The sequence below is a fragment of the Panicum virgatum genome, chromosome 9N, assembly GCF_016808335.1.
Source record: "Panicum virgatum strain AP13 chromosome 9N, P.virgatum_v5, whole genome shotgun sequence".
Taxonomy (NCBI): Eukaryota; Viridiplantae; Streptophyta; class Magnoliopsida; order Poales; family Poaceae; genus Panicum; species Panicum virgatum.
The window spans coordinates 76,401,704-76,425,978 of record NC_053153.1 but is presented as its reverse complement, the minus strand read 5'-3'; the positions used below and the strand labels follow the sequence as shown (position 1 = coordinate 76,425,978).

At 45.5% G+C, this 24,275-nt stretch overlaps 3 protein-coding genes and 1 long non-coding RNA gene across 9 annotated transcripts; 2 read left to right on the top strand and 2 right to left on the bottom strand.

Moving 5' to 3' along the window:
* Positions 1 to 4,721: 4,721 nt before the first annotated feature.
* Positions 4,722 to 5,606, bottom strand: LOC120687696. Of its 3 annotated transcripts, none has more exons than XR_005680811.1 (2): positions 5,190 to 5,606; positions 4,722 to 5,115 (listed from the first exon to the last, which is right to left on the bottom strand). It is a non-coding gene; the product is annotated as an uncharacterized LOC120687696 (long non-coding RNA). The 3 variants fall into 3 exon arrangements; XR_005680810.1 differs by having other exon boundaries at positions 4,722 to 5,107; positions 5,190 to 5,603; XR_005680812.1 differs by having other exon boundaries at positions 4,722 to 5,091; positions 5,190 to 5,600.
* Positions 5,607 to 9,063: 3,457 nt separating this feature from the next.
* Positions 9,064 to 11,730, bottom strand: LOC120691189 (transport inhibitor response 1-like protein). Of its 3 annotated transcripts, none has more exons than XR_005682143.1 (4): positions 11,060 to 11,730; positions 10,453 to 10,969; positions 9,497 to 10,370; positions 9,064 to 9,405 (listed from the first exon to the last, which is right to left on the bottom strand). XR_005682143.1 is itself a non-coding variant. In XM_039974197.1 (3 exons), the coding sequence occupies exons 1-3, from the start codon at positions 11,575 to 11,577 to the stop codon at positions 9,612 to 9,614; spliced, it is 1,794 nt and encodes a 597-aa protein (XP_039830131.1). In that variant the 5' UTR covers positions 11,578 to 11,730; the 3' UTR covers positions 9,064 to 9,611. The 3 variants fall into 3 exon arrangements, 1 of the variants encoding a protein (XP_039830131.1); XR_005682142.1 differs by having other exon boundaries at positions 9,519 to 10,370; XM_039974197.1 differs by having other exon boundaries at positions 9,064 to 10,370.
* Positions 11,731 to 17,213: 5,483 nt separating this feature from the next.
* LOC120692345 (GEM-like protein 1) lies at positions 17,214 to 19,415 on the top strand. Its single transcript, XM_039975611.1, has 4 exons — positions 17,214 to 17,495; positions 17,625 to 17,726; positions 18,437 to 18,708; positions 19,082 to 19,415. The coding sequence occupies exons 1-4, from the start codon at positions 17,288 to 17,290 to the stop codon at positions 19,268 to 19,270; spliced, it is 771 nt and encodes a 256-aa protein (XP_039831545.1). The 5' UTR covers positions 17,214 to 17,287; the 3' UTR covers positions 19,271 to 19,415.
* An 819-nt stretch (positions 19,416 to 20,234) lies between these two features.
* Positions 20,235 to 23,131, top strand: LOC120692201 (bet1-like protein At1g29060). Of its 2 annotated transcripts, XM_039975446.1 has the most exons (5): positions 20,235 to 20,391; positions 20,980 to 21,109; positions 21,307 to 21,363; positions 22,217 to 22,293; positions 22,756 to 23,131. In XM_039975446.1, exons 1-5 carry the CDS (start codon positions 20,366 to 20,368, stop codon positions 22,760 to 22,762), a joined length of 297 nt encoding a protein of 98 aa, XP_039831380.1. In that variant the 5' UTR covers positions 20,235 to 20,365; the 3' UTR covers positions 22,763 to 23,131. The 2 variants fall into 2 exon arrangements, with proteins under 2 accessions (XP_039831380.1, XP_039831379.1); XM_039975445.1 differs by lacking the exon at positions 22,217 to 22,293.
* The last annotated feature ends 1,144 nt before the right edge of the window (positions 23,132 to 24,275 follow it).

The window sequence follows — 24,275 nt, the reverse complement described above, 5'->3', positions numbered from 1 at the left end:
TGACAATTAATAGGTGTTAGTTCTTATAACGTAATTAGGCGTATAGCCCGCGCATTTGCGCGGCTAATATAGAAATTCAAATATTTGCATGTCATTGTATCCTTACTTAAAAAAATTATATTAATTTTTACCATACATCACCCTGTTAATTATCGTAAATTATATCTTATTGTTGGTTAAAACAATTCAAAAATGATCTACCTATAATAATAATTTGATTTGTTGAGCTTTAATAATACTATGCACATAATTATTCTTATTTTCATTTTATTTTGATTGATTGTTGTTACCTTTAGTTTTTATTAATAGTATATGTTTGTAATTAACTAATACATAGCTAAATGGTATTTTATATTTAATTTTTCATAATGGCATTGGTGGATGATTTTTAATTAGATTCAGGGGTATTTTAGGCTAATTTTATTATAATGGCAGTGGTGGGTAGTTTTATTTTTCTATTTTTCTCCGATTAACGTGAGAATTTTTAGGCCTTGAGAGCTAACGTGGAGGCTCAGTTTGTTGGCCAAATAATAAGATAACTAGGCGTATGGCCCGCGCATTTGCGCGGCCAGTATTGAAAATTCAAAAATTTGCATATCATTGTATCCTTACTATTTTTTTAAAAATTGTACTATTTGTTACCATACATCACCCTGTTCATTATCATAAATTATGTCTTATTATTGGTTAAAACAATTCAAATATGATCTATCTATATTAATAATTTTATTTGTTGAGCTTCAATAATATTAGGCATATAATTATTATTATTTTCTTTTTATTTTGATTGACTGTTGTTAGCTTTAGTTTTATTATTAGTATATGTTTGTAACTGATACATAGCTAAATGGTATTTTATATTTAATTTTTCATAATGGTATTGGTGGGTAATTTTTAGTAGGCACATGGGTATTTTAGGCTAATTTTTATCGTAATGGTAGTGGTGGGTAATTTTACTTTTTCTTTTTTTCTCCGATTAACGTGAGAATTTCTAGGCCTTGAGAATGAACGTGGAGGCTCCGTTTGTTGGCCAAATAATAAGATAATAGATAGATAGATATCAGTCCTGCATAATATATGTACATCTTGTATTCATTCTCTAGCTTAGCTGGCAAGCAATAAAAGAGATTATTGAGGCTAAAGCTAAACTCATCAAGTCATACTTTTGATATCCATGATGATGGCAGACGACGATCCTTCAATCTTGTCAATGAAAATAAGCAACGTGAGATGTTGTCACTGGTCAGCTATGCGTGTATACGGCCAAAGGATAAAGAGTCAGTCACATAGGGCATCGAAATGATGGAAGGCAATAAATCTATCGATATATATTATTGTTCTAGTACCAAACTTCACCAACTTCATGTATTCAAGATAACAGCTTGCTGCTTTCAGGTCATGCCAAATTTCATCATCAGAGAAAACGTACATGTGGAACTGCACGATCTTGGCAGTCTACATTGTAGCAGTTTGTTGCTAGAACCCCATCAGTTAGGCGTTTCACCTCACCCCTCGCTCGAGGGAAAACACAATCTTCTGAATTTTTCGGTGTCCAACCGACGGCCGAACCGTTTGACCTATCAACCACGCACAAAAACTTCGATTATATTGTTTTCCTGGCACTGACAGATCTGATTTCTTGAAGAAAAGAAAGAGTTGTATAGATCAGTTTATACTGGACTTGTCCTTAGGGACGGGCCCACTTGGTCTTCAATGGTATTCATTGAATACCCATTATTTTTGCTAATCTATAGTATTTAAAGGTATAATCAAATATACATATGTAAATAATTAGTATAAAACAGTCATTTTGTTTTGCATCTTGAATTTTTGAATACTCAAACTTGGAGTTCTGGGCCCGCCACTGTTGTCCTTGTGCTGCATTAGTAAATTTTGCGAGCTCATGATAGAAAGGATTTAGTTCCCCACATGTGCGTACTTGAATCGTCATTGCCTCCAGTGACACTCAAAAAGCTCCGTGCATCTTTCAGCTGTTGTCTGATGAGCCATCACTGTCATCAGTACTGCACTCCCAGGCAAGTGTTAAGAAATCTGTTCAGAAGGTTCCAGAAGAAGAATCTGCTGAGAAATACTTGCACGATGAACGGTCAGCTACTAGATTCTTGCAATACTGACAGCGGACAAGTGCTGATCATCAACTCATGCTGGTCAACTACACGTGGCACAGATAAACAATCATCTCCGTGTTCACTTTTTAGTGCCAACAAATGGCTGTTATTGTGCAGTGCTATGCTGTAGTGGTGCCAGTGCAAACCCTGATGCTTGTCGATGTGACGCCTCTCTCGATCATCGGCACTACGACTCTCCTTCATTGGAGCTCCTGCCGGTTATTGCCTTATTGGCATGCTGCGATTTGTTTACGCAAAATATCTTGCGTTGACACTGAGAGACACGATCTTAGTGGGCATGATCATATATAGATACTTAGCTTCTATGCTGCAGCTCATGCTTGCTACTTTTCAGTAGGATATAGGATATGAGCATATGCATGTGCAGTGCGGTCAGAAAGTAGGTAAGCCTAACCTACCAAAGTAAACTCTGACAATTCTTAATCGGCTTTGGACCTAATGTGGAGTAGCAAAGTCATCGTCTTGATCTCTTACTGCATTGTCACTCTGCACTAGCTTGTAGATCAATTGCAGTGGTGACTACAGATGTCCATGCACGCATACCGTGATTCTTCTGAATCCAATCCAAACGTTCAGTAGTTCACTACCTTTACGAAAAACGTTAATAATGTTCAATACTCTACCAGTTTTCCTAAAGCAAGATGCTGTATTCCCTAATCGGATGAAGTATCTCCAACTCCAAGGCGAACGCTTTGAAAGTTTGGCACCTTGACCATTCATCTCTTAGAGCTGTTTGATAAATGGAATGGAGGATCGTCTTGCTCCTGATATTGTTTAAGCTCCTTGCATCCATCAACCTTTACATGGATTCTGCACTGAAGCGTGGAACCGCATTCTGGGAAGGTGAATTAATTGGGTGGCATTCATCGAACCAGCAAAGCAGAATCTTATCCTGGCCTGCAGGTCACCATGATTCTGCTATCCTGACTTCTGAATACACATACTACCTGTCAGGATTTCACGAAGACCGGGTTGGATATGCTGCCTTTTGTCGATAGATGTACTCTGTCACTCTCATATGTCAGCTCGGTTTCTTAGAGATGAATGATCACCATGTGCCATTCAGATGAGTGTTGCCACGTAAGAACACACTCTTCAGTGCATAGCGTTCAAAATTGTGGCATGGATACCTAATCGTTCAAGCGTGGACAGAAGCTGTTATATATCATGTGCCGAACAACCTGGAGAGTGATGAGCTGCAGAGAGCCAGAACATGGCAGCACCTGCTGTGGATCTGGGACGAGCAATGTGATAGTAGTAAAAGACTCGGTCTGAAACCAGAGCTGTTCTGCCCAGTGTCCGTCCCAGATGATCCTCCTGCCTGGAGAGTAATGCGGACATACAGCAGTGATGAAAATACAGGGCTAAAATCCAAGTACTAACATCCAGCATTCCATCATGTAGATCAAAGTTTTTTTTTATGAACATCTGTCGAGATAAATACCTGTTCATATAACCCGGCACCTATTTTGAATTTTCTGATCTATATATCCCCGGAAACGGATCAAAAGAAACTCATGAGTGCGAAGCAGTGGAGACGAACTTAACAACTGAAGCCTGAAAACGGCAAGGAGGCAAACGGTCATGCCGTCCTGTATCATCTTCAACCAGGGCACAAGATTGCAATGATAAAAGAGAGGACCCCAGCAAAGCAGAAATGTGCATAGCAACATCCTCCAGCAGCAGCACCACAAGCACAGGCACAGGTGATGTGTAGCAAGATGCAGGGCTGAGCCCGACTCATTCTTTTGAGGCAGAGGCAGCAGGCATGCCTCCGCGTCAGTGACTCTCTATCTATCTAGCCACAGAGATGCCTCGCTTTCTTGCTCTGTTCATGCCACTGTGCGGCATTCACTTGTGCCCTTTTGTGATCAGCGCTCGAGCTTTTCCAAGACCACAGAAAACCAGTTGGATGGATCCGCCCGTCACCTTGAGGAGGAGGAAGCTGTGGAAGCTGGGTCTGGTTGGAATGGATCCATCACCATGACACCATGGATTGGATGTGCCTTTGGCATTGGCATTGGCTCCTGCAGAGGCTGAACACTGATAATAACTGGAGATCATGGCAGTACAGTGCTTCGCCTTTGCAAAGAGAGGCTGGCCCCCACCAAGGGACTTGAATGGCACCGGCACGCCTTTGACCATCTCACAGTACCACAGCCAGCATCAGACTGCTCTCTTTAAAACTGAGTTGTTGTCAGTTAGGACCTGATCTACCTGATCGATATGCTTCGTAGTGAAGCTTATAAGCTGTCAGTTAGATACATTTTGAGCTTACCCAGCTATCATACAAGATTGTGGAGATGGAGGAAGTAAAAGCTGATAGCTGGGTAGAAAAATTTTGCACTTGGTACTGCGAGTTCAGAATTGGTGAGTAGGGATGAAAGGCAAAATGTATCTGCAAGTTGCCACTTTGGCCTCTGCAAGGTAAGGCAGCCTTTCCTCTTTACCTCTCTTATCACTGGTCAGTGTGATGCGGTTCGTCTCCCAACAAGTCCATGGTTCTTGGGGTTCGAAATGATGCGCAAGATTCCCCCTTTTTACTTTGAAGGTTAGAAAAAGAAGAATACATAGAGCAGAAAACGTTTAAGCATCTTTTCTTGCTTCAAGTAATCCATGTCATGAACATATATGCGGGTATCAGTAAAATACAATATTTGCCATATGATCAACTGCTTGGCTGTCATTCAGGCTTGTTCTGCAAAGATAGATGATACAAAACAATCAGCAGCCCAGCAGGCAACATCTGAATGAAATGAAAACAATAAAGGGGGGGGGGGGGGGGGGGGGATGAGGATCAAAGTAAGAATCGATTCAGGCTTGTCCTGGTCTGCTGCAACCTCCTCAACCCCTTGTTTGCTTCTCCTCAACCCCTTGTGCCTGTTCGTGTAGTGGCTGTCACCTGCGCGCACACCCCTGCCTGCCGTGCCGCGCTGTAGATCTGTCAACATTGATGCCTGCATGCCTTTACAAATCTCTCTGAGCGAGCGGCGGGGAGGGGAGGAGCCCTCAATCATGTGCTTGCTTGCTCGTACTCACCTGCAACTGGCTGGCCTCTGGAGGAGATCACATGGCGAACCGCGAACCCCGAGCGCGAGAGCACGGCACGGCTGGCCGCCCGGCCCCATCGTTTAGCGCCACCGAACCAGGCCGGCCTCCTCACCTGCCGCGTTGCTAGGGCAGCAATGGCTCGGCCTCGGCTCGGCCCGGGGCTGTGCCGTGCATGTTCGCCGGGGAGACCGGAACTGGACTGGTCGGGGCGGTCCAGATCCGGGGATGCCCCGGGTTGAGTTGTCCACTCCGGCGATTGGCCGCTGGATGGGAGCAGCAACTTGTGGATTGGCATGTTCATGTCCGGGAGCAGTGCGTGCAAAATACTCTCTGCAATGGTTAAAAGTTAGAAACAGGAGTTGGTTGATGAACAGAAATGGGCCTGATTGAGGCCCCCAAAAATTCTGAAATTCTCCTCATTTTTTTTTGGCATAAGCTCTTCGCCTAAAAAACTAATGTTGACCCAGATTAAATGGATGACGGTAGCTCATCTGTGTGGCATTTGTGACAAAATTATCCTTACTAATAAAAGGCTAGATCTCCTCTACATTGTACTAATAAAGGGCATTTGTGCGGCGTAAAAGATTATATCTGCGGACGAACAATCTATCTATTTTTTAAAGAAACTGAGCAATCTAAATTTGAAATGGGCATATCAATTTTTTTTAAAAAAATCGAAATGCTATTTGGATAGGTGAAAAATTAGGTTCAAAACTGATTCCTCGCGGCCAGGTTCAATATAATCAATCGCTTCATCCAGAAACGTTGCACGTAGCAGAAGCCGTTGACTAATATCGCTCGCGGTTTAGATTACGGAATATGTTCTTGCAATCCAGCTTCCACAAATACAAAGCCGCTTTGCTTTTCCTTTTTCCTATAAAGCAAAGGTACTATATCCTCTGCTGATGTTTCGACAAAAGATGCGCTCGCAGTGCATTTCATTTCACCATGAACTTTGACATCTGCTTGCAGTAGGCGAATGATTCTCTCCCGGCACGGCACACAAGCATCAGCAGGCTCACGCAGTGAAGGTGAAGCCCATGAGCTAGGATAGGATTTAGTGGAGGACTCCTCTTTCTAGGGCTCCTCAGATGCATGTGGACAAGCTGGTCATGTGTTATCTTGGATATTTAGGAACATGGCCCTCCTACCTCAATCAACAAAGGGTGAGAAAAGGTGACATGACCCCACCCAAAACACCTAAAAAAAATGAAAAAAAAATCTAAGGTGTTGACACTCTATAAAGTAACCCTAGAAATCCAATCTCTTCACTGTTCGCATATTCACTTGATTGCAAGCCCTACTCGCCATGGGCCCACACTGCAGGAAGCAGTTAGGACTTAAGCTTGCGCATGATCGCCCCATAATCATGAGGTGCAGTGCAAAAGCGATAACTGGCCATTCTTTGCTTTCCTCATATGCAGTTCGGTTGAGCCATGAAGTCTGACAAGATCTGAATAATTAAAAACCCGCTAACACCTCTGCAGATTTGGGAACACATGCCTGCCTGCCCTGAGACCAGGATGAGCGTCTAACTTTCAGAAGAGATCATCGAGGGGCCACACCACAGATGATCCATGCCCCCGTGCTGATCCTGATAGCCGGGGAAAAGAAGTTACCTCACCTTTTGCTAGTTTTGGAGCCGGTGAATGGGTTAAAATAGGTGTGCAGCACCACGGTGAATCAAACTTTCTGCCATCATTTCCATCCTTTTCACCCAACATAATGAGCCCGGGAAAGGCGTGGTTAGTAGAACGTAATGAGGAGAGAAAAAGGCGCGGCAATCATAAAATTGCAAGAGAAAAGATGCACTTTGCCATGAATTTCCCCTCTTGCCTGTTTCTGAACTCGCGTACGTCCTTCCAAATTACCGTGCAGTAGCAGTGGCCCTTGGAGCCAGCTAATGCAGATAGTAGAGTACTAAAAGGTTTGCACATAGCAAGTGCTGTTCCACATGGCTCATAGCAGTTGCAACTTTCCTCCGGGGTGAATCCATCACAGTCTCCCTGGCTCTCGAGGAAGAAGGAAAAAGTATCACCCTCTCACATATTGTGGGTGGACTACATAGCCCCTAACTTATGAAATAATTTATATCACTTCTGAATTTTCTAAAACCGGTCAAATTACCCCTAAACCAGTTTTGAAAAATTATAGTAAATCACAGAAAAAATATAAAATAAAAAAATCCAATTGTGTTAGACTCCAAATGAGAAGATCTACACAATGAACATATAATATGGTATGCTTTAGTATATTTTTTTACAGCTATGAAGGAAAGTATAGATCTAAAGCTACAACAAAAATGGTATGCTTTTTCATTTGGAGTTCACTGTGTAGTTCTATTCATTTGGAGTCTAACACAATTATATTTTTCATTTTATAATTTTTCTGTGATTTACTATGATTTTTCAAATCTATTTTAGGGGATAATTTGATCAGTTTTGAAAAGTTCAGGGGGTGATATAAACTGTTTTATAGATTGGGGGTTATGTATTCCACCCTCCATAGGTGAGGAGGTGATATAAACTTTTTTTCGAGAAAGAACCAAAGCCTTCCAGGCTTCCACAATGCAGAGAGAGACCCTCGCCTGGCCTCGCTTTTCCATGGCCGCTTTGCACGCAGTTGAAGCATGAGGTCCACTAGATCTGCCGGATTTCCCGATCTTTCTCCCTGAGGCCGGCCCGAGTTGGAACAGAACAGCAGCTAATTATTTGACATGATGCCTGAAGATGGCGAGAAACAGCGACGGATCCCAACCGCTAGGCCTCGAGGCGCCATCATGCGATAACTCAGTCCAGTCTCGGACGATCAGAATCGATGGAGATCTCTTGTTTGGGGGAGATCGCCATCAGTAGCGTTCGGACACTTGCTGGGGCGATCATTGGCCGCAGCTTTCAGTAAGTAGCTGCTCAGGCCTGGTTGCTTTTTACATTACCAGAAACAACAAGGCAGAGTTACCACTCGCGATGGTGGCGACAACAAGGCAGATTATTTACCACTTGCAATGGTCATAAATTTCTTTCCTATTCGTTCGTAAAGTTCGAGCGGGCCTTCAATCATCGACGACGAGCAAAAAACGAGCTAGGTACAGGCCCAACTGTTGGCGACAGCGAGACGGTCAAGGAAGCCAATGAGTTTGCTGGGGGAAGCCCTCTCTTTCACCATAGCTGCAGATTTCACTCTGTCATCTGAATCTCTAGTCCTCACGTTCGCTTGGCATCTACTACCCCGTTTCACTCACCCGGTCAAACGACGGATCGATCGGTCTCCATCGCCATCGACCGGTCATCACTCCCCCATCATTTGCCACCTCGCCGTCGTCTTTTCCTTCTCCTCGTCCGGATCCACCAGGGCTTCCTCGCAGGACTGGTCGCCATCCAGGCTTTTCTTTCGCTGAAACTGTGGCCGGCAGGGCCATCAGGCAGCCAAACGAAGCTGGGAAAGAGAGAGAGAGGCCGTGGTGGCAGCTAGTACGCCCACAACAAGCATGACACTTGCGTTGGGGCAAAAGAAAACCTCATCATCGAGTCATCATCATCATATAATCGCTAAGCAGCAGGAGTTGATGGAAGGCTTAATAGACCCGGCCGTCGCTGTCGCCGGCCTGACCGTGGACGGCGAACACGTCGGCGAGGAACTAGGGCTGTCAAGACAAATGGGCGCCAGGCAATCATCACTTGATGGACCAGGGCCTAATAAGCATGACCCTTTGCTGACCTTTCAGCAATATTGCCTTTTAGTGAGGAGGGAAGGGAACCCCATGGATACAGCTTTCAGGTTGTGACTGTAGGTCCTCCAGTAATGATACCAACAGCCAAAGCTCTGGATTCAGATGAGATAACGAAATGACAGGCGCAGGGACTTTTCAAACATAAAGAGCTATTACAAAAACTTGAGACAGGGAACACCGAAAATTTAACAACATAGCTCACAGTTCAGGAGGCTTTGCTCATAGTTTGGAAACGCGAAAATGGAACAGAAAATATGCGACAACAACAATAGAAGGGAAAGTTCTAATGAATTTAATCTGATAACAAGCTTCACATTGAAAAATCAGAGAAACCATGGTGATTGCACCGGCCTAGAAACATGATCCTCAGACTGGAGTCTCCCAGAGCAGCAACCAAAACTGAGGCGGCCATGAAGCCTGCTCTGCTGCGCTTATGGTCTTGTGGTACAAAATTTTGCATACACTGATGAACTCCTACAAGCACAACATCAATTGAGCACCCTGCCCGCCGCTCCAATAAAGTGCTTGGAAATCCTCCTCTAGAAATTGAAAGTGAAAAATGTACCATATCTGCAGCTCCAACTTACATAGATTGCATTAGATCTGCACTTATCATATCAAGTGCAGCAGCAAGATACTCCCAGGCGCGCTACTCATACCATGCCTCTGCAGAAGAAGCTTCACAGGATTTTCACAAATGGTGGTACATCTTCTCTAGGCCCGTCGAGCGAACGATACATGTATAAGATGTCCACAGCTTCAGCCCTTTCATTCTCAGGCTGGCCATTTATCAGCTCCACCACCATCCGTGGTAATCCCCGAGCTACCTCCTTGCACCCTTGCAGGGTCAGATTGCAGCCTGACATCCAGACGAACCGCATGTTGTAGAAATGGTGCATCCCCGAGAGGAGGCCGGCATCACCGAATGGGCAGTCTCTTATCTCAAGCTTCTCTAACTTTGAACAGCCCCGGAGGATGTATTGCAGCGCCATATCACTATTTCCAGCAAACGCCACTGAGAGCGTCCGCAAGGACTTGCCATACCTGCCAATGTACTCAAATGCCCGGTCAGTAAGGTGCCCGGATGTGGATAGCCTGGTAAGCTTGCTGCAATTCTGAACAATGGCACCAAACCCTTCATCCATAGGCTCCCCAGTTGCATGGTCAGGCTGGTGCCGTCCCATTATACACAACCGGAATACCTTGAGCTCCGGGCAGTTTTGTGACATGGCGATAACAGCAGTGTTGGTCATTCTCTGGCAAAAATATAATATCGAACGGAGCTTAGGGCAGCCCCGTGAGATGGCAGTAAGGCCAACCTCTGATACCAACTCGTCGGCGTCCTCATGCGCATCCAATGGGAGCACACGAAGACACTGGAGTTTCTTGCAGCAAACTGCCACGTTCTGAAGCCCTTCGTCGCGTACCGAGTCAAGTACCTAGCAAAGAAGTCGTGGTCATCAGCAAAACAGCAGCACACAGCCAGGTGAACCAAGCCAAGGCAGCAATTGAGGTTAGTACCCATAGCGTCTCAAGGTTGTAGCATTGCCCGATGAACATGAAAACCTGATTGGGAGTCACCGGGGTGTAGCTTAAGTCAAGAGTCTTCAAGTTGGAGCACACCACGGCGATGGTCGGCAGGTACTCCTGCGCGAGGTCACGGAAGCCGGACAGAGAAACAAGCGTGCGCGCTCGCCCAGCGGACGCGAATGCAGTGACAACCTCCCCGAATCCGAGCCCCTCCTCGCCGCCGTCCGCCGGGCGGAACGAACCGGTGCCGAGGTGGGACAAGCGCGGCGCGTGCGCCATGAGGCGGCGCAGCTGGCCGAGGGAGATGTGCTGGTTGACCCCCAGGCGGTTGAGGCGCGGGGACCGCGCCACGAGCGCCTCGAGCGCGGCGAAGGCAACGGGCGGCTCGTAGCACTCGAAGGAGAGCGACTCGAGGTTGGTGGGCTCCGGCGGGAACGCCGCCACCCAGTCCACGACCTCCTGCTCCTCGGCCATGTCGCACTCCACCACGTCGAGCACTCGCAGCCCCCTGTAGGGAGAAGGAGAACCCATCATCAAGTTCTAACAACGCATCGGAATGGCGCAGAGGAGGAGGCGGAGGAGGGAATGGGATAGATACCTGCAATGAGAGGCGATGGAGGCGAGCCCGCGTGAGGAGAAGCCGTCGCAGAGGTGCAGGGAGAGGTCGCGGAATGATGCGGGGAGGGAGCGGGAGAGGAGGTCGAGGTCGGCGTCGGTGACGGGGATGCGCTTGAGGTAGAGCGAGGTGAGCGCGGGGAAGGCGCCGGCGGCGATGGCGGCGGCCCAGGGGCGGAAGGCGGAGGCGTCCCAGCCCTGCGGGAGGAGGTTGAAGTCGGCGAAGCGCGGGCGGCCCTTGAGGAGGAGGGTCCGCGCGTTGGGGAAGCGGCGCGCGGCGCGCGCGGCGGAGGCGGCGAGGAGGTTGCGGACGGCGACGGCCTCGCGGGTGGCGGACTCGGCGCGGTGCCAGGAGCGGCAGACGAGGGACGCCGCGCTCCGGTCCCGCGGCGCGTCGAGGAACTGGAGCACCGTCTCGAGCACGTTGTCGAGCACCTGGTCCGCGGGCGGCGATGCGCTGGGGCGCTTGGGCGGCGGCTGTTCCTCGTCCTCCTCCGACATCGCGCGCGGGCTGGCTCCCCCCGACGTCGCGGCGTTGGGTGGAGGCGGCCAAGCGGGAGGAGGAGACGCGAGATGGAGGGAGGAGCAGGAGCTGGAGGGACGGAGGGGGGTGGGGGAGGAGGAGCAGCGCCTGCGGAGCGGAGGTGGAGGCGCGGCGGGCTGGGTGGTGGGGTGCGGGGGAGGTGGGTGTGAGGTGTACTTGTGTTCGCCCGAGGGCTTGTTTAGTTTCAGCGCAAATTTTTTTAACGTTGGTTATTAATTCGAAGTACTAAATAAAGTCTATTTATAAAATTTTTGCACAGATAGGTTGTAAATCGCGAGACGAATCTAGTGATGCTAATTAATCTATAATTAACGGATGGTTACCGTAGCATCACTGTTGCAAATCATGAATTAAGTAGGCTCATTAGATTCGTCTCGCGATTTACAGCCCATTTATGCAAAAAGTTTTATAAATAGACTTCATTTAATACTCAATGCATGTGTCGAAATATTCGATGTGACGGTTTTTTTGCATTTACAGGGTTCATGGGGTGGGAAGCTTGAGGCCCTGTTTGGTTCCAGGGACTTAAAAAAAGTCCCTGGAATTTTTTAGTATTTAGAAGTATTAAATAAATGTTAATTATAAAACTAAATGCAGAACCCTGGGGCTAAACTGCGAGACGAATCTAATGAGGTATATTAATCTATGATTAGTGAATGGTTACTGTAGCATCACTGTAGCAAATTATGCATTAATTAGGCTTATTAGATTCGTCTCGCGAAAAAAACACTCAGCTGTAAAAAAACATTTATAAATAGATTTTATTTAATACTATAAAATAGTAAAATTCTTTTTAATGTGATAGGGACTTCTGAAAAAAAATTTGGTTCCAAAACACCCCTGAGTCAGTCGACGGACGGAGCTGGGTGTAGTGTAGAGCGCTGGAGCGGTAGATCTCTCCTCCCTTGGCCAGGGCCCAGGGCCAGGGAGGACCTGTCCCTTTTCAGGTGCCATGTAAAAAAATCGCCCGTAAAATCATGCTCCGGATTATTCACGTGACGGCATTTTTCTTTTCTTTTTTTGAAGTAAACGTGACGGCATTTTTCACCGACGAGGATTACTGGGGTTAGTAGTGGTGGTGAACTCATCGGGCCACTTTGCGTTTTGCTGGACATGCCCCCTCAAATTGCCAGGAATTGCTGCTAGTTTAGCGCAGTAGCCGTTGCCTGAGGACACAGTTTTGTTGTGTATCCTACCCTGAAGAAATTGACAGTGCTCAATAGACAAACTTTATTTGGCATTTGGTTTGATATGTATAGTATAATCAGTAAAAGGTTGAACAACAAACTCGCTCATCCGATCACCCGCCTGTGTCGTTGAATCTTGCTAACTTCTGAACTTTGCAAGAGAAGAGGCATCTGGCAGTTTTAGCCTGACGAAGAAAGCTAGGTTGTGAAGAAGATGATAGACGAGCTCCTGCCGAAGAAAACCAACAAGGGTGTCATCCCTGATCTTGAACAGGTCAGGTCGACGAGGCGCGGGCACTGAGCGGAAAAGAAAAGCAGAGTCCAAAACCTAAACTAAGCCGCCACTGTTGCCGTTGCCGAGCCCACATGCATGAGGGGCTTAGGCCCTGTTTATTTGCATCCAAAATTCCAAAACTTTACAAGATTTCTCGTCACATCGAATTTTTCAACGCATGCATAAGGTATTAAATTTACACGAAATAAAAAACTAATTGTATAGTTTGCTTGTAAATCACAAGACGAATCTAATGAGCCTAATTAATCTATGACGAGACAATAATTACTAAATACAAACGAAAGTACTACAGTATTTTACACCCTAAAATTTTTGCAACTAAACACGGCGTTAGTTTACAAGGCAGCGGTAGGAAAGAGCGGGAGATAGGCCAAGGGACGCTCGTTTGTTTTTGTTTCTTCCCACATCTTTTATTGTGCCTGGTCGGCCCTTTCGGGCAGGGATTGCTGTCAGTCAGGGCCTTGGGATTCTTAGCGCCACGCATTTGTTTAGACGCGACGCGCCCCCCGCTTAAACCTAAACATCTCTTAGAAAACACCAAGCACAGCTCATGATGTCCCGCCTGGGCTTGTGCCCTCTCTAGCCTCCTGAAAAAAAAATAATGTTGCGATCCGTCGATGGAGCGCCATTTTGGATGCAGAGATGTCGATTCGAATGGTAACGGAGAACCCTAAATCTAAATGGGTGAACACTAGGTTCAGAGCAGCATTGGACCTGGTTATCACTTGACAAGATCAGCAGCGCTTCTTCTCTTTTTTTTTCTCCCTCCCTCTTTGATCTGTTCCAAATCAAGTTTCATTTTCTGCCCTTTTTTCGTGTGACATGCCAAGAAGAACATTGGCATAGTACTCGATGCTGCAGCAACTCGATATGTTCCGATCTCAAGCTGTGCAGAATGAGCATTCGGTGCTGCAGTCATCTCAGATCATCTCAAAGCCCAGTCATGGCTTTCTGTCATGTGTTGTGAGCGAGCTTGCCACTGCTGCTCAGCCAGACTTACTTGATTTTCTTCAGAAGTAAAGTACACATATCTTCAGCATCCATCCTTTCAGTTTCAGTTTCATGATTTCTTCAGAAGAGAGGGAGAGCACAAAAAAAAAAGGAATCAGCAACCTCACAAAAATTTTCAGAAATGAAATGCGATGTGGCAGGGTGATGATACATATTTTTTTCTCATACCAGAGCTCAGATATCACATCATGCTTGGACACATCACGCTGGGCGGTGGGTGTGGCATTAGTTTACTTATGATCCGCAGCATCAGCTTAATTACTTAGCCCGGCTGCTGCTGCCGCTGCTCCTTGTTTATTAGCATGAGATTCAAAAGGCCCGGTGGATCGCCAATCGTGTTGCTACGAGCAGAGAGCACCGCGGATTCTTTCTGATCAGAGTTGCAGATGAGCTGTCCGTCTCCACGCACCAAAAGGCCACGCACTATAATTTGACCTGACGGTATCATATTGCAATTTGCCCGCACGGAGGAACGGGAAAACTGGCGCCAAAAGTCGGCACCTTTCTTAGTGGACTTCCTGCACGGCATATTCTGGTTGAACTTATCATTTGCAACTCGAGCAGCGCTCAAAAGCGCCGGTGGACCATGCGTGCATTCAGAGAACTGGGCACGGTTCCTGACCGGTGCTGCTGCTGTCTCACAGTGTGTGTATCGTCCTTGGCAGATTTCAAGTACAAATCCACTTCGTTTAAAGGCTTGCACGGATGCACGCGGTGGGAGTATTCTGAATTCTTCGTCTTTTGACCAGGTGAGGCGCCTCACCTCACCTGGTAAGATGTTCTGATTTTGTTCTCTGATTAAAGTCTATTACCTTGCTGAATGATGGGGGTAAAGGCAATGCTAGCTAGGTCAGACTGTCTGCACCCTGGCTTCTCAGCGATATTGCAAGGCAGGAGTATATCTTCCCTTTGCAAAAAAAAAAGAAAAAAGAAAAAAGAGAAGAAATTATTGATGTCAAATCTTGTTTTTTCTCCAATAATTTTTCTGCTCTCCATGTTCCTAGGCTCCTAGCTGATTGAGTTGTGCAGTAAACTTATGCGGGCTTTGCAAACAGTTCTTTTTTTTAAAAAAAATGTTGCACTGCACGGTGCCATGTGACTCCATATCAACCACTGTACATGAAAGCATATTATTTTGTCGAGTATTTGTGATGATAAACTATTTTATTTCATGGTGGGAATACATTTTGATCTGTCCCATGTTAATTGTTATTATATAGTGCTGACCATACACTGTACTTTCTATGATTTGTTTACAAGCTGGAATCAAAACCATCTGTCCAGAGATCCATAATGGCATTAACACATGTTGTAGCATTGCACTTATGCTATGAATTATTGTAAAGCAGTATATAAACAATCCAGCTAAAACCAGCCAATTGGTGTATGATTAAGTGTACACCTGAAAAGTAATTCCTTTCTCACGACATATCTTCGTTTCAGAATGCGTTGTATCCTTGCATTCTTTAGGGAGGTGGAGATAAGGCCTAGGCAAAAAAGAGGTAGGATCATATGGCTCGTCTCCTCCATTGAAACCCAACTACTCTAGACACATGGATGAGGAGGAGCTGCAATGACGTTTGATTTGATATCTGGGGCCAGTCACAAAAACTAATGAGGATAAGTCTTCTCCTAGATTGAACTGAAACTCCCTGGATTGAGATCATTATATGTGAAACCTAATGATCTCAATCCATGGAATTTCAGTTCAATCTAGGCGAATAATTATATTTTTTCCATTTCCAATGTCAGCAATCTCTTCAATACTAAATCTGTGTGTGTGTTTTTCTTTCATGGATGTGAAAGGCCACCCCTCTTTCCCCAGTTTCCCTGCCTCCATCTCCCTCTCCAAGGGAAAGTGTGTTGCCTTTTGCAGCTTATATGCTCTCAACCGGGGTTGCTTGACTTCACTTCAATACTGAAGTCCAATGCAAGCAAACCAAGATGGTGGCGGAATAGATATACTAGTAGTAATGGTCATCAAAAGGATCCACGATTAGGCTAAAGCGATTACTAACCATCTGGCGTGTGCGGGGCGTGGTAGCCAATGACCAATCGGCGCCCCGACTTTCTGGCGAGGCCCTTGTGCATGTCCAAAGGTGGCTCTGATGGCGTCCTGATCTTTATTTGGTGGTAGGTCGCACCGGCCCTGCGACCTCAACCGCGCAAGGCCGACGCCACGGGCGCGTGTCGGGCGGGCGGTTGGCTCGCCGGAGAACGGCGTGCCGAAAGGGGACGGAGATGCGGGCAGATAGCGGCGTACCTCTCGCGCCCGGATCAGGGGCGCCGTGCTCCGCCGTCCCCCCCCCCCCCCCCCCCCCCCCCTGGCTCCGCCTGATTCCCCCGCACGGGCGCGCGCCGCCGACCCCGGCGAGATTCAGCAGCCACTGGAGACAACGCGAGAGTCGAGACGCTCCACCCACACGCGCGCGGGGCTCGAAGTGCCAACGGGCGCGAGCTTAATGGGCCGTTTGATGAGCGGATGTGCCTTGGGCCTTCGAGCGAGTTGGCCGAGGTGCACAGTTTTGTGTGCGGTTCCCTCGCGGGCTGGGCCGTTTCGCCAGCTGGCCAGCACCGTGGGCTGGCAGCGAGAGGCCCGGGGGAAAAAGGGCTCCCGTGCCGTTAGCCTTGGTGGGTTTCGAAGTTCGAACCTTCCAGATCCAAAGGGCAGAGTCAGTGAGTCCGGAATCGAACCGTTGCAAAGAGGATCCATTCAGCCCCGCGGCCCCGCCTGGTGTACCGACAAGTGGGTTCCACATGCGTAAGCGCGTCCCTGGAGTTGGGGATCACATCACATCACGCCGCGTTACGGATTTCGAATTTGAAATTCAGTAATTCCACAAGCCATATATTATTGTAATTAAAAAAGAATTCCACACGCCACGCGATTGCGAAGAGCGCATATTCAATTGCGCCGAGGCAAAGAAAAAATGGGAAACACCTTCGTGGCTAAGCATTTTGGGTGGTCAAGTCGAGCTCAAACTTTGAAGCGCTGACTCCACCGCGTTATTCATCCGATGGCAAATACTCTAGAAGTATTTCAAAAAAAGTGTGAAGAAAAAAAACTATAAATTGTGGCATCGTAGGCACGGCGGATCCCGAATAAAATTCCACAACCAAAACACGGACATCGACGCCAACGCCAACGCACCGTCCCCGCGCCCACCGGCGACAATGAATCCGCCCGCAGCAGCCGCGTCCACCGGCGGAGGAGACCGCGCCGCGGCAGCCCCGGAGTACGCGCCCTACCCGAGGCTCTCGCCGGAGGACGTGGCCCCGCCGCCGCCCCCATCTTACCATGCCGCCACCGCCGCGCCGCCTCCCTACGGCGGCAACCCCTACGTCTCCTCCCCCGCCGGCGGCACCGCGACCGCCCCCAAGAGTGCGTCACCCCGCGGCCCAAATCTCGCCCCGTTAGCGGCCGATCCGACCGGAATTTGGACCGTTCCTTAATTTTCTTGGGCCTTTCGTGTGATGTGGGTTTTTTTTTTTTTTTTTTTTTTTTTTGCAGATACGATGGACTCGGTGAAGGACGTGCTCGGGAAGATGGGGAAGAGATTCGGCGAGGCGGCCCGGAAGACCGAGAACATTACCGGCAACTTCTGGCAGCACTGTGAGCTTCGATTCCATACTCGTCTTTTTCACGAATTTCAGCTCTGAACTCGTTGATGTGTGTTTTCCTTCCATCAAATTGTTAATTGTGCTGTTTATTTTCACTTGCATTTTGGTATGATGGAATCAAGGTGCCGTTAGGTTGTGCTGTTGCTTAGCCACCATGAAATTGGCTGGAATCCGTGTTGATGGGCTTGGACAAAAAGAGGGCCAACTAATTTTGTTGTCTCTAGTTTAATTTAACCTTATTCCGATGGTGTGGCTTGATTCAGGATTTCCGCTGAATGGTGCAAATTGTGTTAGTGCTGATTTAGGGTAACCTGTCTAATATACTTCTTAGTTGTTCTGTACAATTTGTTTTTGCGGCATTTTTTTAATAGTTAAAGTCGACTTGTATTAAATATAAGGCTTCTTAGTTCAGGAGACTGTAAAAGTTTTATATGTCATTGCATGATGTTTTATGTCATGTTTGTTCATGGTTAGTTAGATTAATTATAACTACGTTTCTTCATTGCAATGTAGAGAAGCTGAAGTATGATCAGGCCTTCCTCTCACTTCCTATGATGCATATCAATTAATATTAGCTGTGTTGGAAAGAAATGTCATTTTCACATTGCTTTGTGGAGAGATTGATATCATGCATTCTTGGATTAAGTCAAAACTTGGGTTCTCATGTGGTATGTATAGCTGACCTTTTTTGTCTTTCAACAGTGAAAACTGGCCCAAGCATTACTGATGCAGCAATGGGCAGGATCTCCCAGGTCACCAAAGTCATTGCAGAAGGTGGATATGAAAAAATTTTCCATCAAACCTTTGAGGTCGCTCCTGGTGAAAAACTCAAGAAGCCATTTGCATGCTATTTGTCAACCTCGGCTGGACCTGTTATGGGTGTGCTTTACCTGTCCAATGTAAAAGTGGCCTTCTGCAGTGATAACCCACTTGCATACCAGGTTGGAGACAAAACGGAGTGGAGCTACTACAAGGTAATTATGTTGATTCCTGTGTTTTTACTTTGATTCAGGAAGTATGAAGTTTGTTTGAGGAAATGCAGTTCAAAATTTATTCGCTATGATAATCAGGCTTACAGGATTTTCTTGAAACATTACGTCTTGCTGCACTTTTTTGTATGAGAAATTAAAGTAATGGAATTCCTTTAGTATTTGTGTTCTACATTGATTATGCTTGTCGCCTTGATTCATTCCTTGCCGCTTTGATGTGAGCATTATTTCTATCAGTGCACATATGAATTTTTTTTTGGCAGTTTCATTTGCTGATATTACTCAGTAATTCCAAAATCTGTTTTTCTTGAAAAAGAATACATAACTTACAATTTGTTTATCTATCTGAAAAATGTAGGTGGTCATTCCCCTTGCTCAACTGCGATCAGTTAACTCCTCGACAAGCAGAACAAACACATCAGAGAAATACATTCAGGTGGTTTCGGTCGATAACCATGAGTTTTGGTTCATGGGTTTTGTTTACTACGACAATGCTGTAAAGAATCTGCAGGAAGCACTTCAGGAGGCTCAGAATTTGCGTGCTTAGTGATGCCCATTGATCGGTAGTAGCATGTCTTAATATACTTTGGTGTCGACTGTTGTCCAGATTTAGTTGGATAGGTATTGGCTCTGCTGTGAATTGTACCAACTTGAACCATTTTTCAATCGGTGACATCTTGTGCATCTTGTCATGTCTGCTCCCAGCTGTGAATTGGATTCTATGATTTGAAGCCCATTTCCTTCGAGTAGTCGCTATGGAAGTGTCTGTAGTGAGGTGAAATGCTAAGACAATCACAATCAGATTGACGTAGTTGAATGCAGCCGGCTAATCGAGTCAGATTGGGGATTAGAGAAGGAACTTAACTGATGGATGTATCCGCCAGACCGCCACGGTTTGATTGATAGATTACCAGGCACACTGGCACGCATTTGTGAACTTGTGGTATGTTGCAGTTTAGTTGGACAGGTGCCTGACATTTGCTCCGGTCGGACCAAATGAGAGTTCGAAACATATCTTGATCAATTACCATGTGCATCCTGATCCTGCCGTGTTTGCTTTGTGCGGCCCATTTTTCAAAATATGAATTGAATCCATTTTTCTCCGTGCAGTAATCGTCGATAGGCACGGTAAATGGACAAATCGCACATCCAAGATTTTTTTTTTTTGAGAAATTCACACCCAAGATTCAACTGAATGTAGTAATTCTCATATCCTTAACCAGTGCACTCAAAAGCATTTGTCTGAACATCCCGATTGTTAGTGATAAATCTGATAAAACTCTCCCGTGTGTTCACTCGATCACACCCACGATCAGTTTGCGCGAAACCTTTAAACGAGTCGCAGAAAACGTTCATTTCCGCAGCCGCACAGGAACCTTCGCGATGCGATTGGCGCACAGCACCAGCACGTGACGGCCAGCAGAAGGATCCGCCAACTCGTATCGACGCTTTTTGGCCTGCCACCGTCACCGGTGACTCCGCCGCCGTCCGATCTGCCACGTAGCCCTCCGCTTCCCCAATTATAACGGCCCACCAGAGCCCGGCTTTCCTCTTCCCTGAAGCCAGCGGGGCAAGCGAATTTGCGCTCGTACCTCCGATCTCGAAGCTTCGGTCCCGCGCAGATCGCCTCTGCTGATTCGCCATGGCGAACAGCTCCTACGGCTCGAGGTTCGCCCTTTTGTGTCTGTTTCCCCCTCCTTTGCTGGTTGATTAGTTTGTGCCGTATGCTGATCCCCAATGTCCAGTGACCTTTCCGATTTGGTTTAGCGCGGTGCTTGATGTGGCTTAATCTTTCTTAGGCGCTTCTTGTATGCACGAAGCACGATTCCTGCCGTCTATTTTAGCTTAGGTATTAAGGTTGGGTAAGACTTCCAGTCGATTGTCATCCTGTTGGCCATCTAACAACTTCGCATTACAATAGTAATATTTTTACCCCAAGTCCCGAAGCATCTGCTGGGAATAGAAATTGATCTTTAATTACTCGTTGACAAATATTTGTACTCTTAAGCATCGATTCTGTGTTGTTTCGGCACAAATTTTTGTGGTTCTATTACCCGTTGGTTTCAAAGTTTACCCATACCAAGTAATTATCAACGATGTCTCTCTGTTCTAATTTTTGGACCCCTAGTTTACATCTTTTACTTCTCAAAATAATATTGGAGTTTCTATTTGAGCCCTTTTATGGAGTCCAAGATTTCTCTGTCATATATTTTTTGTTCCTACTGTGTACATTTATCTGAATGTCCAGTTCTGCAGGGAAGGGCTGACAGTCAGGCCTGCTGCATCATCAAGCTCCAGCGAGATTTCGCTCCAGATCGACCCAATCAATGCTGATCTGGATGATCATATCCTCGGACTTCGTGGACAAGTCCGCAAGCTAAGAGGAGTAAGTTATACTAGTTCAATTTTCCTGTGAGTTATTTAATGAACTCTGTTTCAGAAGTTTGTCCAATTTTATTCATTAAATGAAACCGATGTTATGTGACCGTTTTAACATGTATGATATACCTGTTGTTTTTCCCCCTCTACTTTTAGCTAGACATTGATTTAGTTCTAAGATAAGCCATTGGTATTGTACCACAGGTTGCTCAGGAGATACAATCAGAGGCCAAGTATCAAAATGATTTCATATCTCAGTTGGTAAGTAACTAATTTTAGCAATAGCGTGGGGGCAAATCATGAAGAAAACTCAATGGCTTTTTTATCAGAATTCTACATTTGTAGTTAGTTGTTAGCACATATTACAAATATTTGTTTGAAGGTTCCAATCACCTAGTTGTAGTAGTTGGCACAGGTGGTGTTTGGTTGTGTTTGGGTTTTTTCCCAGTTGTTTGCAGTAGTGTTTTAGTTGCAGGTCAGACCGGTTTCCATTTTTTTGGAATCATGGCAATTGTTCAGTGAGCTTGTTTTTTCCTAAAAACTAGGCCAATTCCTTTTTCTTCTAATAAATTTCGTGCAATGCTCTTGCCGCCCTTTGGGAGGAAAAAAAATCAACTAGCTGTAACAGAGATGTACAGATGGCTTGTCTTGTTAGTGACGTGTTTCACATTTATGATATGCTCCAATTATCTTGCGTGCACATTATAAATTATGATGTCCATGATTTATTTATTTATCTCAGCTAACCACCTTGTTTTATCTCTGCTTTTATTTATTGTGCTCACCTCTCTAAGACTCTAACTATCCACCTATAGATGGTTCTCACTAGGCAAGCCACATGCTTGAGTAGTTAGAGAGGTTAGCATGATAAATAAAAGCAGAGATAAATAAACAAATCAAGGACATCACAATTCTATAATAAAGATTAGCAGTAAGGAGGGGATATAATAACCGTCCTTTCTTATTGTTATGTTTTCTCAAATGCATTCGGCTAGTCATCTCTCTCTAGTCAATTGAGTGACCTAGGTTGGCAAGTCCTTATATCATGCGTGACTGCCTGAAAACCTCAATGATCTGATTTGAGCATACTTTTATTATTGACTATCTTGTCCAGGTTGTCCTTGTGCAGCCATATTATGTTAAAATTCCACAGAATAGTTGCTTCTCAAAACAAAAGAGGGAGCTGGAATTGTAAGTTCTAGTGTCATGCATCTGAACCACAAGCCTTAAGTGCTTGTTATTTTGTCATTTCCTTCAGATGTAAAGACTTCTAAAAGATAATGATTTGTTCTGGATCTAGATTATTGTTCAGTTCCGCAGATGTTGAGCAGTTGATTTAGCATTACTTCATTTCTAGTAACTTGATACATTGGAATGAAGATTGATAGAGACTATTTAGCAATCACTCATTCTAGCTTAGCAGGGTTCATCATTCGTCAATGTAACTTTCTGTTTTGTTCTGGGTTTTTCATGACATTTTTTTCTATAAAATATTTCCTAAAGAACCACAAACTACATATCTGTTGTCTGCCATATTTCTTACGTTTGTTGAGAGCATGCAAGTGTTCATCAACAATGTAATGTGTGTCTTGTGCTGGAAAACATGGAATATGCCTCCATGAGTGTCTCATTTACAACTGTTTCTTGTTGAAGCAAATGACTCTGACGAAGGCCCAGGCAGGGGTCAAGAACAACATGAGGCGAATGAACAAGAGCATCATACAGAACGGTTCAAGCCATCTTGTTCATGTGGTCCTGTTTGCCCTTGGCTGCTTCTTTCTAGTGTACCTTGTGTCCAAATTCTCCCGGAGATGAAATACCAGCTCTTTGTACCTGATTGCCAATACGGCACATGTTGCTAGTTGTTTGACACGGGATTTGTTCTTCTGTATGTTGTACACAAATTTGGGGTTATGTTGATATACCGACTTGGGTGTTGTTTTCTGTTTGCTGCAGGCAATCTCATATATCTGAATGACTGAATTTGTACAGACGTTTGTACTAGATAAAGTACCTTTTTTCCTGCTTAGTTTCACATCGTGGTTAAGTTTTGTTTGGACAGACAGGACATTCTTGTAATAACCGTGCACGTTTGTCCATCTTTTTCTACCTAAACAAGAAAAAAGTTGCCCCTCAAAAAAAACAAGAAAAAAGTTGCCCCTCAAAAAAAAAAACAAGAAAAAAGTTCACAGCTTGGTCTTAGAAAAAGCGCTGTTGATCTTTCATTGATGCAATTGTAGTACTTAGTTTTATCTCTGCTAGATTACAAATGAATTAATGTGGTGCGAAATGTTTACAAATATACTAATCAGGTAATTAAAAATTGTTTCTATACCTGCATATATATGCGTGTACAACCCCAAACAAAACAGAAATCCACCTCAAGCAGCAGCTAACTGCAGGTCTCCAGTCTTATTAGCCAACTCCTGCTCGTTCTTCTGAGCCTCCTCCACCTTCTTCTGCGTCTTCTACCCGTAGAGGTAGGAGGCGAAGGCGCGAAGCCCCAAAGGGTGAGCAGTGAGCACGAGCGCAATGCCCATGGGCCCATCGAATTTCTCGTGGAGGAACGGAAAGAAGTACACACGGAACAGTTAAGTAATGAGCAGTTACCCTGTGACAGACCTAATGGCTCACATGCTTATAACCATAAGTTTCGAATTCGACATTGTACAAAAAAAAGCAATTCATTCAAACATGAACCGGAATCAACCAGCCAAAACCACTATATATGTTACCGTCTCTGTCTGCGAATTAGAATATTTGAGTGCAAACCTCAACAACTAATTTAATTACTTCAGGCCTTGTCTTTTTGACAATAGTGAAGCATATATAGAAGATGCAAATTTGATCATTCTCTGAGATTTTTCGTTTCATGGGTCTAATTAGGTTTTTATATCTTATCTTATTATGTTAGCCGCCGACTCATTTCAACATACCATGTCCTGACCGAGTAAAGCATACTACTTTGAGATTGACCCCAGGGACAGAGATGAGAGAGCAACATGAGCAGATCAGTCAGCGTTCCTTGGCTTTGGACTTGCGCTCCGTTTGACGCGCGTGCGTAGCATCCATGTCCATTTGTTCTTGTGCATAACCAACCACCCTCCCCATTTGTTCTTATTGCTCTTTCTCTAAGCTAGTACATGGGACTAGCTCTAGCTGTGACTGTCAAT

Bases quoted from the DNA above. Each gene is read 5' to 3' on its own strand.
- LOC120692201 (XM_039975445.1), top strand. From the start codon at position 20,366: ATGGCGAACAGCTCCTACGGCTCGAG. The intron at 21,110-21,306 runs GTAAGTTATACT...ATTGTACCACAG, and splicing joins AAGTCCGCAAGCTAAGAGGA to GTTGCTCAGGAGATACAATC. The intron at 21,364-22,755 runs GTAAGTAACTAA...TTCTTGTTGAAG, and splicing joins ATGATTTCATATCTCAGTTG to CAAATGACTCTGACGAAGGC.
- LOC120691189 (XM_039974197.1), bottom strand. From the start codon at position 11,577: ATGTCGGAGGAGGACGAGGAACAGCCGCCGCCCAAGCGCCCCAGCGCA. The intron at 10,970-11,059 runs GTATCTATCCCA...TTCTCCCTACAG, and splicing joins TCCATCGCCTCTCATTGCAG to GGGGCTGCGAGTGCTCGACG. The intron at 10,371-10,452 runs GTACTAACCTCA...CTTCTTTGCTAG, and splicing joins ACAACCTTGAGACGCTATGG to GTACTTGACTCGGTACGCGA.
- LOC120692345 (XM_039975611.1), top strand. From the start codon at position 17,288: ATGAATCCGCCCGCAGCAGCCGCGTCCACCGGCGGAGGAGACCGCGCC. The intron at 17,496-17,624 runs GTGCGTCACCCC...TTTTTTTTGCAG, and splicing joins CACCGCGACCGCCCCCAAGA to ATACGATGGACTCGGTGAAG. The intron at 17,727-18,436 runs GTGAGCTTCGAT...GTCTTTCAACAG, and splicing joins CGGCAACTTCTGGCAGCACT to TGAAAACTGGCCCAAGCATT.